Genomic DNA, 13,215 nt, shown 5'->3' with positions numbered 1-13,215 from the left:
CTTTGGGCATATTAGAGGGATTCAACAATTAAAATATTAATTTAAATTCATTCAAGTAAGTCAAATACCATGAGATTCACTATTACAATAGAAAATTGGGAAGATTTGAAAATAAGTCTCATAGAGATGTGTATATCCTTTATACTGAGGGAAAGAACTGTGTGTTTTTTGTTCTGACAACCGCTAAACTCAGATAAAAAATGTGATGAATGAAATACAAATGCTCAGTATCCTCAGTAATTTGGGACAATATATTTAGTTAGAAGGGAGCTAGAAAGGTCATCTAGTCTGTTGGTCAACACCCTCCCCAGGGGCTGACCTGAGGTTTAAGTGTCTAAAATCCAAAGTGAAAGATCATTTATTTATTTGTTTGTTTGTTTATTTATTTTTAGGGCCCTTCCCTTCCGTCTTGGAGTCAATACTGTGTATTGACTCCAAGGCAGAAGAGTGGTAAAGGTAGGCAATGGGGGTCAAGTGACTTGCCCAGGGTCACATAGCTGGGAAGTGTCTGAGGCCAGACTTGAACCTAGGACCTCCCGTCTCTAGGCCTGGCTCTCAATCCACTGAGCTACCCAGCTGCCCCCACAAAGTAAAAGATCTTTTAAAGCAATTTTAGGAAAAGAAAACCAACAATACTCGAATCAGGAAAGTGGATCTTTGGGAGAAGATGCCATAAGGATGCCTACAGAAACCACACACTACATTGAGAGATTCAGAATGAACTTTGGGATATAATGAACTGAACTGAAGGGGGTTGAACCTATCATTGAGGCTGAATGTAAACCCTTATGCCAAAGGGGAGTGCCCCCTAATTGGCTTTTTGTCAGTGCATCTATCAATCTTTTTTTTTTCCTTTCCCCTCCTTTCTTTCTTTCCCTCTTATCCCCAAATTTTTATAATTCCCTCTTTGTAAAGTGCAATATTTTATATACCTCTAGTAAGAGAATCTTTAGATGTATAAGCTAGATATGTGGAATGATACATTGGGGAGACTTGACTAGTTAATCTCTCAGAAACCTCAAGTGAGGAGATTTTAACATGCTTGTCTCCCAAAAGAATCACAGGGGGATTGATGGAAGTAAATTTCTCTCTCTCCAGTGTACCTTTTCTTTCTTTCCTTTTTTTTTTTTTTGATGAAGGTCAAATACCACTGAGTAAATTCTGGTATAGAAGAGCCTCTGAAAAAGGAAGTTAAAGAACCAATGAGACAGGAAATAATGATTCCACAGGCATTGCCTCCCTGGGCAGCCCAGGCAAATTAAGAAACTATGATTGGTTCCTGAGCTGTGACATGTGAAAGTTAAAGAGCCCACTAAGGGCAAAATCCCAGAAAAAAAGAACAAATCCACCAAAGTCCTTTTTTGCCACACCCCTCCCCCTGTCCCCACCCCCAGCTCAAAGAAGTGGCTTCCTGCCCACGTGGCCTGAAAGCAACTCCCTGGAAGCACATGGCCTCTGGTGTTTCTACAGCCAGAGTTCCACCAATGCAGACTCTTCCTACAGCTCTAGTCACTCACCCAGCAAGCCTCCCCAGAGCAGAAAACTCCAGTTGCTCACCTAGCAAGCCTTGCCAGAACAATTCCAAGAAGAGATAACTGCCTCTAAGAATCTCCCTTCAGCTCAGCTCACTAGTCCAGAGAGTGAAAATCCCTGGGCTAGGGCAGCTGGGTAGCTCAGTGGATTGAGAGCCAGGCCTAGAGACAGGAGGTCCTAGGTTCAAATCCGGCCTCAGACACTTCCCAGCTGTGTGACCCTAGGCAAGTCACTTGACCCCCATTGCCTACCCTTACCAATCTTCCACCTATAAGTCAATACCCAGAAGTTAAGGGTTTAATATTTAAAAAAAAAAAAAAAAGTTAAAGTTAAAATCCCTGGGCTGGCCTTTTTAAAACAGTTTTCTCAACGTCACTTGCTGTTGCTTCCCCCACTTTATGGGAACCAACCACAGCCTTTCAATTTTCCTAGCACTGCCCAGGGGGACAGTGTCTGTGGGATCCACTTCTCTTCTTTGAGGGTGTAAACTCTTATCAGAAGGATTCACAAGTTTCTGACTGATTGAGTTAAAAGGGTGAAGCTCTCTAAGTATTTGATTGAGTTAAGATAAAGAAATTTCCTTACACACATCTCAGGAAAAATTAGGAGTATCTTGCCAATAATTGCACAGGATCATAGTTCTAAGCTAAGTAGCACAGTGGATAGTGTGCTGGACCTGGAGTCAGGAAGACCCGAGTTCAAATTTAGCCTCACGTACAACCCTAAGCAAGCCATTTAATTTAACCCTGTTTACCTCAATTCCTCATCTGTCAAATAAGCTGGATGAGGAAATGGCAAACCATTCCAGTGTCTTTGCCAAGAAAACCTCAAATGAGATGAGGAACAAGTGAACCACAGTCCTATCCTGAAGCAGATGTCCTCTTGAGAAAAAACAAGAATAGCAAAAATTTCCCTGAAGGTCAGACTTTATTCCATCTTCTTTTTATGCAACACCACAGAATTTTCAAGCAGGGATCTTCTGAGGTAGTTCTGCCTTTAAGCAATTCAAAGGCTAAACCATGTAACAAAAGAATAAAATTTTATTGAGTGTCCACAATAGGCAAGGTACTATAGAGGCAAAAGAAATATAAATAGTGGCTCTGCCCAATAAGTATTTTACAATCTATTTGAAGAGAGACAAAGCACACACAGAATGTGGTATATGACTGTAATGGAATACTGTGCTATAAGAAATGATGAGCAGGACAATTTCAGAAAAACCTAAAAAGACTTTCATGAACTGATGCAAAGTGAAGTGAATAGAATCAAGAGAACATTTACACAGAAAAAGCAATAGTGTATGATGATCAACTACAAATAACTTAGCTATTCTCAGCAATACATGATCCAAGATAATCCCAAAGGACTCGTGATGAAAAATGCTAACCCCCTCTAGAGAAATGCAGATGGAAAAATACTATTTTTCACTTAATTTTTCTCCTGGGTTTAAAAAACATCAATGAGTCTTCTACAACATTACCAATGTGAAAATATGTTTTGCATGATTGCACAAATATAACTTAGATCAAACTGCTTATCTTCTTAGGGAAGGGTTTGGAAAGAGAAGGTGAGAGGATTTGGAACTTGGAATTTTAGAAAATAAATGTTAAAAATTGTTTTTATATGTAATTGGGAAAGTGCATGGCATGATAGCACATGCCTTTAATCCCTGCTTCTGGAAAGCTGAGGCTGATAGATCTTCTGAGCTCAGGAGTCCTCAGCTATATAATTGGACTAAACCTGATGTGGTTGTCTGCAATAAATTGGATACCAATATAGTGAACCCCCAGGAACAGGAGACTACCAGACTTTGTAAGGTCAGAAACAGAGCAGCTCAAGGTTTCTGGGCTGATCAGCCAGGGAAACAGGTCTATGAGTACGATGGCTTTATTTTTAGCCAGGACAAGAGGGGAAACTTAGTCACCATTAAAAAAAAAAAAGTGCTTTTTTGTGGTAACAAAAAACAAAACATAAGTCCAATGCAAAAATAGAAAATTGGGGAGTAGCTGAACAAATTGTGGTATATGAATGTATAATGAGGAATTCAGAGATCAATGGAGGACTTGTAATTAAGTGACACTGAATAAAGAAAATAGAACTAATAAAATATACATATGCTTACTACAACAATATAAATAATACTAAAAAACAGTTCCACTATGATGAATTATAATATATGGTGTTGATCCTACAGAAATAATACTTCTTCTTTTCAATAGAGATGGGCACTACAAATGTGATTCTACATTATGCAAATAAAGTTGCTATATTTGTTGGCTTTGTTTAGATGGCTTTTTTACTGGGGAGGACTCAAAAAGTGGGGGAGGGAATGACTAAAGTGTACAAGAATGAAATCTTTCCTAAAGTGCTACTTTTAAAAAATCACATCTATAGACTTATCTGATATAGATAAAGTGAATAGTGCTTCAGTTAATAATGTTTTGTATGTTAGTGATAAAGTTAACTGTACAAATGTGTCTGTGTGAGATCTCATGTAGAAACAAAGGCATCAAAAAATAATAATGATGAAAATGACTGATGGCTTGGCATGACTGATAGAAAACTGAATTTGGCATTAGGAAGACATAAGTTCAAGTTCCATTTCTAACACTGGCTCTGTGACTACTCAGTGAATGCACTGAGCAGAAAAGTGATAATCTGCATTAATAGAAAGAGTTTTTTTTTTTCACTTGGTAATGCCCTATGCCAGTATAATTACAGGATCAATCTTTAACCCTACTAATTGCTAACAATTTTATAGTATTTTAAGGTTTATCATGTATTATCTCAGTTGATCATTATGACAAAGTTGAGGTTTATACTATTATTGTCCTCATTTTACAGACAAGGAAACTGAGGACTGAGGAGAGGGCAAGTGACTTGTCCAGGATCATATCACAATGAGTAAATGCCTGAAGGAGGATTCAAACTCAGGTCTTCCTGTCTCCAAGCTCGGCATTCGATCCACTATGCTGTTACCCTTAAGATGAGTTTGTATAAGGTATACATGTACCTGATTGAAAGAGGATTTGAAGGGGTGAAGGGGAAGAGTAGTAAAATGAAGAAAAGAATATTTCCATGTACAAAAATAATAGAGGCATACCTTTCTGACTACCTTTCTTCCAATCATTCTTTTTCATTGTTTCTCCTAGCCCAGTGATGGGCAAACTATGACCCTCGGGTCAGATGTGGCCCCCTGAAATGTTCTATCTGGCTGGCTACATTATTCCTAATCTGACGAATACAATCAGCAGGATACAATACAATGAAACTTCAAAAGAATTGCCTTAGAAACAGACTGACAGATGAGCATTTCCTTTCCTTTGGCCCCCTCTTTAAAAAGTTTGCCCATCACTGTCCTAGCCTATTTAGCTAAAGGCTGAATGAGATGCCTTTCCAGGTAGTTTTAAAATCTGTTTACACGTAAAATCATTTTGATGAGAAGCAAAAAACAAATCAATCAATCAATCAATGAAGACTAGAGCTCAGAAGAAACTTCAAAATACTAATAATAACATAAAACCTGAATGTTTCAGGGGCCTGTGAGTTCAGCAGTTAAGAACTTGTATGTCCATTTATTACAATACAACGAGACCTGTCTGTGCATTGGCAGTAAAGGATATTTAAGACAAATGAGTAGGAATTTTTATGTAAGTGTCTAGTGAAATCAAAGATACAAAGTTATATGAATGAATGATAGCAAAAGGAAATAAGGTAAGAAGCACAAAGGAAAAAGGAAAGTGCACTATTTTTTACGTATATCTTTTCCCAAAAAATAACTTGTCAGTTGAGAAAGCTCTGAAATTACTGAATACTTGACTATTGGAGGGAAATCCGAGAAGCATTCCCATCTCAAGTATACTATAAGGCTGGAATTCCCTTCAAGGCAGGGAATAATTCTGTGTTTTCTCCTACACACTACGCATACCTTTCTAATAGTGAGAACAAGAAAATAAAACTATTCAATAGCACTTATAGATTTTAAATTTTATTATAAAGCAGTAATTACCAAAACTATTTGATATTGGTTAAAAAAATAGAAAAGAAGATCACTGGAACAGATTAGATAAGGAAGAATCAGAAATAATTCTAATCCAATAACCCAGCAATTAACAAACTTGAGAATACAAATTCCTTGAGGAATAAGTCGATATTTGACAAGAACTGCTAGGAAAAAAAACTGGCGAGCTTCTTGGGAGGCATTAATTTTAAATAGACTCTTACAACATATATCATGATAAATTCAAATGGATCCGTGACCTAAATTTAAAGTCATAGTATTAAAAAGAGAAATGTGATAAGATTGGGTACCCACTTTCATAGCTACAGCCAGGGAAAAAAATAGTAACCAAATAAGAGATAGAGGCAACCACAAAAGATGAAATAGATAATTCAGAATACATGAAATTGGAATGCTTTTGCACTAAAGAAATCGATGCAGTTATGTTAAAAAGGGAAATTATGTGGGGGCCATTAGGTGGCTCAGTGGATTCAGAGCTAGGTCTAGAGAAGGAAGGTCCTAGATTCAAATCTGGCCTCAGATACTATCTAGTATGACCCTGGGCAAGTCTCTTAACCCCTACTGCCTAGCCCTTACTGTTCTTTTGCCTTAGAACCAATACACAGTATTAAGTCTAAGACAGAAGGTAAAGGTTATTTAAAAAAAAAAAGGGGAAACCATTAATTTGGAAAAATCTTTGCGTCGAATATCAAGGATGTGCATCTGATCACAAGATATAAGAGATGCAAGACCAATAACTAATTCCTAACAAATAAGTGGTCAAAGAACATGAATAAAAAATTCTCAAAAGAACTAATGCTAATAACGATCATATAAAAGAATATTCCAAATCCCGAATAAGAAAAATGCAAATCAAAACACCTTAGACTTAGTAAATATGACAAATGATAGGAAGAACTGATGTTGCAGAACTTTATAAAGACAAGAACAAAAATGCACTATTGGAGCTATGTATTGACTCAATCATGGTGGAAAGCTGGAAAGCAATTAAAAAATATGACTAAAATGTTCCTACCCTTTGATCTAGAAATACCACTGCTGGGCATTTACCCCTCAAGGAACACCAAATCAGAAAGGAAAGTCCCTAAGTATTCATATCAATTCTGTTTCTAGTATTCAAAGAACTGAAAGCTAAATAGATGCCCATCACTCGAGGAATGGCTAAACAAACTGTGGCACATGAAATCCATGGAACAATATTTTACCAAAAGAAATGAAGAATGTTAAGAATTCAGAGAAAAGGGAAACTTATGAACAGATGTAGAGTGAAATAAATGAAAAAAGACCCAAAAATGAGTATTTTATAATTATAATGACCAATCTTGATCCTACAGAAGTCAAGAAAATGTCCCTCTCTCCCTTTTATTCCACTATGAGTAAGGAATATTACATATGTTGTCAGACGTGTTTTTACAGCAAAAAAGGAAATAAGGTAAGAGACACAAGGTTAAGTGCACCAGGTACTTATTTATGCAGATCTTTTGATGTACTTTTGGTCTTAACTGCTTTTTTAGTTTATGTTACAAAGAATGGCTCAATGGGTAAGGGAAGAGCAGAGGGATATATTTAGAAATATACTATAAAAATAATATCTAAAAATTTTATTCAATAAACATAAGGTAAAAATAAATATTTTAGTTTTGCATTATGGATGAAAAAAGGGAGGAAAAATAAATAAAACAAGAAAGTGCAGATAGGGATGAATATGTTCGCACCCAGGCAGGATCTACTCTTCCACAGGGATAAAAAGTGATAAAACTTTTCATGGTATAATACTGCTATCTTGTGGTCTTTAATGATATTGATTATAAAGACTTTGTCTTGATTCCTGATCCAGTAAAGGATGAAATCATAAGTTGTTTCCCCATTCCTGATTAAGTTGACATTCCTGCTCATTAACACTAAAACAATTACACTATAAAATATTTGTTAAGGAAAAATACTTGAACAAAAATATTCCTGGCTGTACACTTTGTGATGGCAAAAAACTGAAAATGAAAGATTGTCCCTCGACTGGGGAATGGCTGAACAAGTTGTGGTATATGACGGTGATGGAATACTATTGTGCTATAAGGAATGATGATCTGGAGGATTTCTATATGAACTGGGAGAACCTCAATGAACTTCTGCAGAGTGAAATGAGCAGAACCAGGAGAACATTGTACACAGAAAGTAAAACATTGTGGAACAATCCAATGTAAAGGACTTTGCTACCAGTAGCAATGCAACAAGCCAGGACACTCCTGAAGAACTTATGGGAAAGAATGCTAACCATATTTGAGAAAGAACTATATGGGAGTAGAAATACAAAAGCAAAACATATGACATCACTTACCAAATGTATATATGGGTATGTGATTTGGGAGTTAGACTTTAAAAAATTGCTCTATAGCAAAAATGAATAATATGGAAATAGGTATCAAGTGATAACATTTGTACAACCCAGTGGAACTGATTGTTGGCTCTGGGAGAGGGGAGGGAAAGAAAATGAATTATGTAAACCTGGAAAAATATTAAAAATAAAAAATAAAATATTTGTGTTAAAACTTCAGCATGTACCATTTGAGTCTTCATCTCCATTATAAAATAGTCTCTGACATCTGACTTATCTTGCCTAAGAGGCAAAAATTAAATTTTATTAAATGATTGGAAAATTTTTGTGCATATGCTCTAGGGTCTTGTAACTGGTGTGCTTATTTATTTTTATTCTTTGTGACTCCATTTGGGGTTTTCTTGGCAAAGGTCCTAGAGTGGTTTGCTATTTCTTTCTCCAGCACATTTTACAGATGAAGAAATTAAAGCAAACAGGATTAAGTGGCTTGCTCGGGATCACATAGCTACTGTGTCTGAGGCCAGATTTGAACTCAGGAAGATGAGTCTTCTTGACTTCAGGCCTGATACTGCACTACCTCGCTGCCCTGTTATTGGGTACATTTTATTAACAACAAAAAACATGATATAGTTAGTGACTTTAACATATTAGCATAAGATGACTTTGCTAGTACCATCACAGAAGAAACAGAGAAACATACCTTGAACCAAATCTTTTCCTGGGAGTGGAGGCTGTTGACCAGGATGAAAGTTTTCCTGAAAGTTCAATAAAATCTGATATTAGCAATTTTTGGAATTCATTTTCCATTCTAAGAATAAAAGTTCCATGTGTATTAACTAGAGAGACTGTTATTAGGGCTTTTCTCCTTGTATCAAATCACTATTCCTATGAAAATAGATCTTCATCAAGAACTCATTTCCCAAGTTTGTGACATTGATCACCCGAAAGCCCCAGATTTACCCTGGGCAATGGTCATATAAAGTGATCCCTTGACAGGGCACAATTGTCCGAAAATAATTCCTCTTATTAAAAATATCAATGAGTCTTTTTACGCCCCACAACAGTAATGTTGACATGAGCAGTCCCTCTGTATTTACAGAGAAAAATCCTGATGCCCTGACTCCTTCTGGCTTCTTCATCAAAGGTTTGTACAATGGCAACTGAAATGGTACTGTAATACTATCGAAATGTATTGGTAGACCATATCTACTAAGGAATCAGAACTGAGGCTAGATGAGGTACTTTGGTACTGAACTTTATAAATACTAATGTACTAGAATATTTAAAATTTTAATCTTATCCACATTTAAGATATATCACTCATCATTTCAAGAGTCTAGACTGGACAACATTATATTCCAACTTAAAAGAAACTGCACACTAAATTCAAGAGGAAAGTTATAAGTATCTAGAAACAAGGAAAGGGCTTTCTAAAGATTAACCTTCCTGGAGTCAGTTCTCCATATTTTATTCATTCAAGTTCTACCCCAAAATTTAATAATTTATTAAGACTGAAAACTGTTAAATCTGTATATAGGCTCTTTTTTTTTCTTTCCTTTATTGAATTTCAATGAGTATTTTTTTGGCTTCCCCATTGCTTGTATTTTTCACTGGGTTTCTCAAAATACACATAATTTTGTGTATTTTAGAAAGACTATTAAAACCATGCTAAGGGCATAATACTTCTTTATAATCCGTCTTTGCTCCTTGTTACCTCCTTATTATACTCTACTTTTGAATTTCATCTAGCACTTAATTTACCACTTTATTTATTGATTTGTTTGTTTGTTATTGATACTTTATAAGTAGCTCTAATTTGAAGAGTTCAGATTAATTTTCCATCCTAGTTTATTTGCTATATTTTCTCTATGTCATACTTTGGAGTGAGTACTTTTGGTCACAATTTTAAATCAGAATATAAATTTCCATCAGTTAGTGTCCTTATGTTATCTGCTTTATACATTTATCAAGGTTAAATAATGTCCAGCTGATTCTTATTATTGGAGATCTTGCCTCTTCTAATTCATTCTCAACCCATAAGATAGTGTTCTAATTCAAGACAGTTTGGAGTATCATCTACAAGTATAATCCTTTGGTTTATCTTCTTTCTACCTTGGGAACTACTTACTTTTTTGGTAGCTCTCTTGGGAACTTTAGGAATTTCAATTTGCCGAAGATTCTGTGCTGATTCTGTCACACTCCTATGTCTTGTTAATGCATGTTTCCTATTTTTTTAAAAAGTGAGAAGTAGTTAGACACATAACTGGATAGGTACTAGTATAGTTCAACTGCAACCAAATAAAAGTATAAAAGGCAAAGTTACAAAAATCAGTATAGCACAAGTGTCTTTGGGATCTGATTTCTAGCTAAACAAATTAAGTACTTCCAGAAATAATTTAGCGTACATTTAAATAATTACGAAGTTGAAAAGGAAGTTCAAAATCTGGGTCAAAATCCTAATGTAGAACTAAGACCCAAACATATGGTCATATAAGAAGGAGCAAAATCAAGACTTGGGTTTCACCTGAGGATTTTTGAATATTTTTTTGTGAACTATAGGATAATATCTACTTTCTAGGAAACTTAAAGAGTCTTGAATAGGGTTTAGGTGGACTTCCGGTTAAGATGGCAGCAGTGTAAGGAGCAGCTGCTCCATCTCTCCTGACTGAAGCATACAGGACCCCTCAAGGGGAAATAAAAATGAGTCCAGAGGAACGAAGGAACCCCACAACAGGGCGCAGCATTGAAGGTACGCAGAATCGGGGCATCTCCACGCTATAAAGGGGTGAAAAAGCTCTCACTAAAACGCGAGAGGAAGAAGCCCCTCCCCCACCCCCCACACCCCACAGAACGCGCCAACGCACAAGTGGGAAAACAGGACTGGGGCAACCAGATAATCACTGGCAGCCCCGGGGCTTGTACCTGTGTGCAGCAAGACGAGGGACCCCAGGTGGCTGGGGGACACGCACGGACTTCCCCCCCCCCCTCGGGCAGAGGGGCAGACTGGGAACTACCAGGAGGCCTGACCCCGAGGACAAGGAGACCGGAGCCCCCCGGAGCTTGCAAGGCCCAGGCAGACCCTGAGTGCAAAGACAAAGCTGAAAAGGGGCGGGGCCAACAATGGCCAGCAATAAGGAAGTGCAGAAGAAAAAGACTATCAAGAGAAATTCTGGAACACTGGACAACTTCTACACAGAGAAAATCCAGACACCAGAGGAGGGAAAACAAAAACTCAAACCTCCCCAAAAAAATGAAAGCTGGTCACAAGCTATGGAAGAGTTTAAAAATGAAATGCTGAGGAAGATGGAAGAAATCTGGCAAGAAAATAACAGTTTAAAAGGCAGAATTTTGCAATTGGAAAGTGAAACAAGACAACTGAAGACCAAAAATGACCAGATTGAAAAGGAAAACCAAAAAACTACAGCCGAAATCCAAAACATTAAAGCCGAAAACCAAAACATTAGAGCCGAAAACCAAAACATTGAAGCCGAAAACCAGTCCTTAAAGGCTAGAATCAAACATTTAGAAACCAATGATCTCTCAAGACAACAAGAACAAATAAAACAAAGTCAAAAGACTGATAAAATAGAAGGAAACATGAAATATCTCAATGAGAGAGTGACAGACCAAGAAAACTGGTCTAGAAGAGACAACTTGAGAATCATTGGTATTCCAGAAAAGGCAGAAATTAATAGAAACTTGGACTCCATACTTAAAGAAATTATTCAGCAAAATTGCCCTGAAGTTCTACAACAAGAGGGCAATATAAACATTGAAAGGATCCATAGAACACCCTCTACACTGGACCCAGAAAAGTCAACACCCAGAAATATAATAGCGAAATTGAAGAGCTTTCAAGTTAAAGAAAAAATCTTACAAGAAGCCAGAAAGAGACAATTCAAATATCAAGGAGCACCAATAAGGATCACACAGGATCTGGCAGCCTCAACGCTAAAAGACCGCTAGGCTTGGAATACAATATTCAGAAAGGCAAGAGAACTGGGCCTTCAGCCACAAATCAACTACCCAGCGAAACTAACCATATACTTTCAGGGGAAAGTATGGGCATTCAACAAAATTGAAGAATTCCAAGTTTTTGCACAAAAGAGACCGGGACTAAATGGAAAGTTTGACACTCAACCACAGATATCAAGAGAAAGATGAAAAGGTAAATAAGAAACAGAGGGAAAAGAAAGAAAACTCATAGTCTTTTAAGCTTGACTCTTTAAGGGCATAAATAAGATCTAATTATCTGTATTACTAGGTGGAGAAATGCTATGTATAATACTCTGTAGTGAACTCTATACACTATTATAATATTCACTATTATAGCAACCAGAAGAATAATTCATAGGGAGAGGACAGGATACTAAATGGTCTAAGAAGACATGGGGGGTGGGAAAGAGGGGGGAATAGTAGGGGATACCAAGAAAAATCCAAGTAAATAAGAAAAATAATATATTCTATTACACACAAAGAGGGCATGGGAAGGGGAGGGGATGAATAATATCATAAGAAGGAGAGGAAGAGAGCATAATAAAACCTTACTCTCAGTGTAATCAACTCCTCCCGGAGAAGGAAGAGTAGCTTTATTATCCATCTGGATAAAAAACTCTATCTAACCCTACTGAGAAAGTCAGAAGGGATAAACCAAAGGGAGCAAGGGAGTGGGGAGGCCAAAAAAGGGAGGGGAGAAGAAGGGGGAGGGAATTCATTTGGTCTTTAAAAAAAACAAAAAGAGGGGAACAACAAAGGAGGGGGCAGAAAGGGAAGTCAATCAAGGGAGGGGATAAGGGATACCGGCTCAAAGCAAACCACTGGTGTAAAAGAAAATAGTATAATAAGAAGGAGTGGGTCTAGGGGAGGATACAAAAATGTCAGTGAATACACAACTAACAATTGTAACTCTGAATGTGAATGGGATGAACTCACTCATAAAACGAAAGCAAATAGCAGAGTGGATTAGAAACCAAAATCCTACCATAGGTTGTCTACAAGAAACACATATGAGGTGGGTAGACACACACAAGTTCAAGGTTAAGGGTATGAGCAAAATCTTTTGGGCATCAAATGAGAAAAAGAAGGCAGGAGTGGCTATCATGATCTCTGACAAAGCCAAAGTAAAAATAGATATGATTAAAAAAGACAGGGAAGGTCATTACATCCTGATTAAAGGCAGTATAAACAATGAGGACATAACACTGCTCAATATGTATGCACCAAGTGGCATAGCATCCAAATTCATAAAGGAGAAACTGGCAGAGCTCAAGAAGGAAATAGATAGTAAAACCATACAAGTGGGAGATCTAAATATTCCTCTTTCAGATCT

At 37.0% G+C, this 13,215-nt stretch overlaps 1 protein-coding gene across 1 annotated transcript in view; it reads right to left on the bottom strand.

The window, feature by feature from the left end:
• The window catches only part of TICRR (TOPBP1 interacting checkpoint and replication regulator), a 53,872-nt gene that overhangs the window by 13,899 nt on the left and 26,758 nt on the right, over nucleotides 1-13,215 (bottom strand). The window contains exons 13-14 of the mRNA XM_044662485.1: nucleotides 10,015-10,111; nucleotides 8,587-8,641 (exon numbers count right to left, since the gene is read on the bottom strand). Of these exons, the coding sequence (XP_044518420.1) occupies nucleotides 8,587-8,641; nucleotides 10,015-10,111 (152 nt within the window). The remainder of the gene's footprint in view (nucleotides 1-8,586; nucleotides 8,642-10,014; nucleotides 10,112-13,215) is intronic.

The sequence above is a fragment of the Gracilinanus agilis genome, chromosome 2 (assembly GCF_016433145.1).
Source record: "Gracilinanus agilis isolate LMUSP501 chromosome 2, AgileGrace, whole genome shotgun sequence".
NCBI classification, from domain to species: domain Eukaryota; kingdom Metazoa; phylum Chordata; class Mammalia; order Didelphimorphia; family Didelphidae; genus Gracilinanus; species Gracilinanus agilis.
The sequence above is the reverse complement of the archived record's forward strand: the minus strand, read 5'-3'. Positions and strand labels throughout refer to the sequence as shown.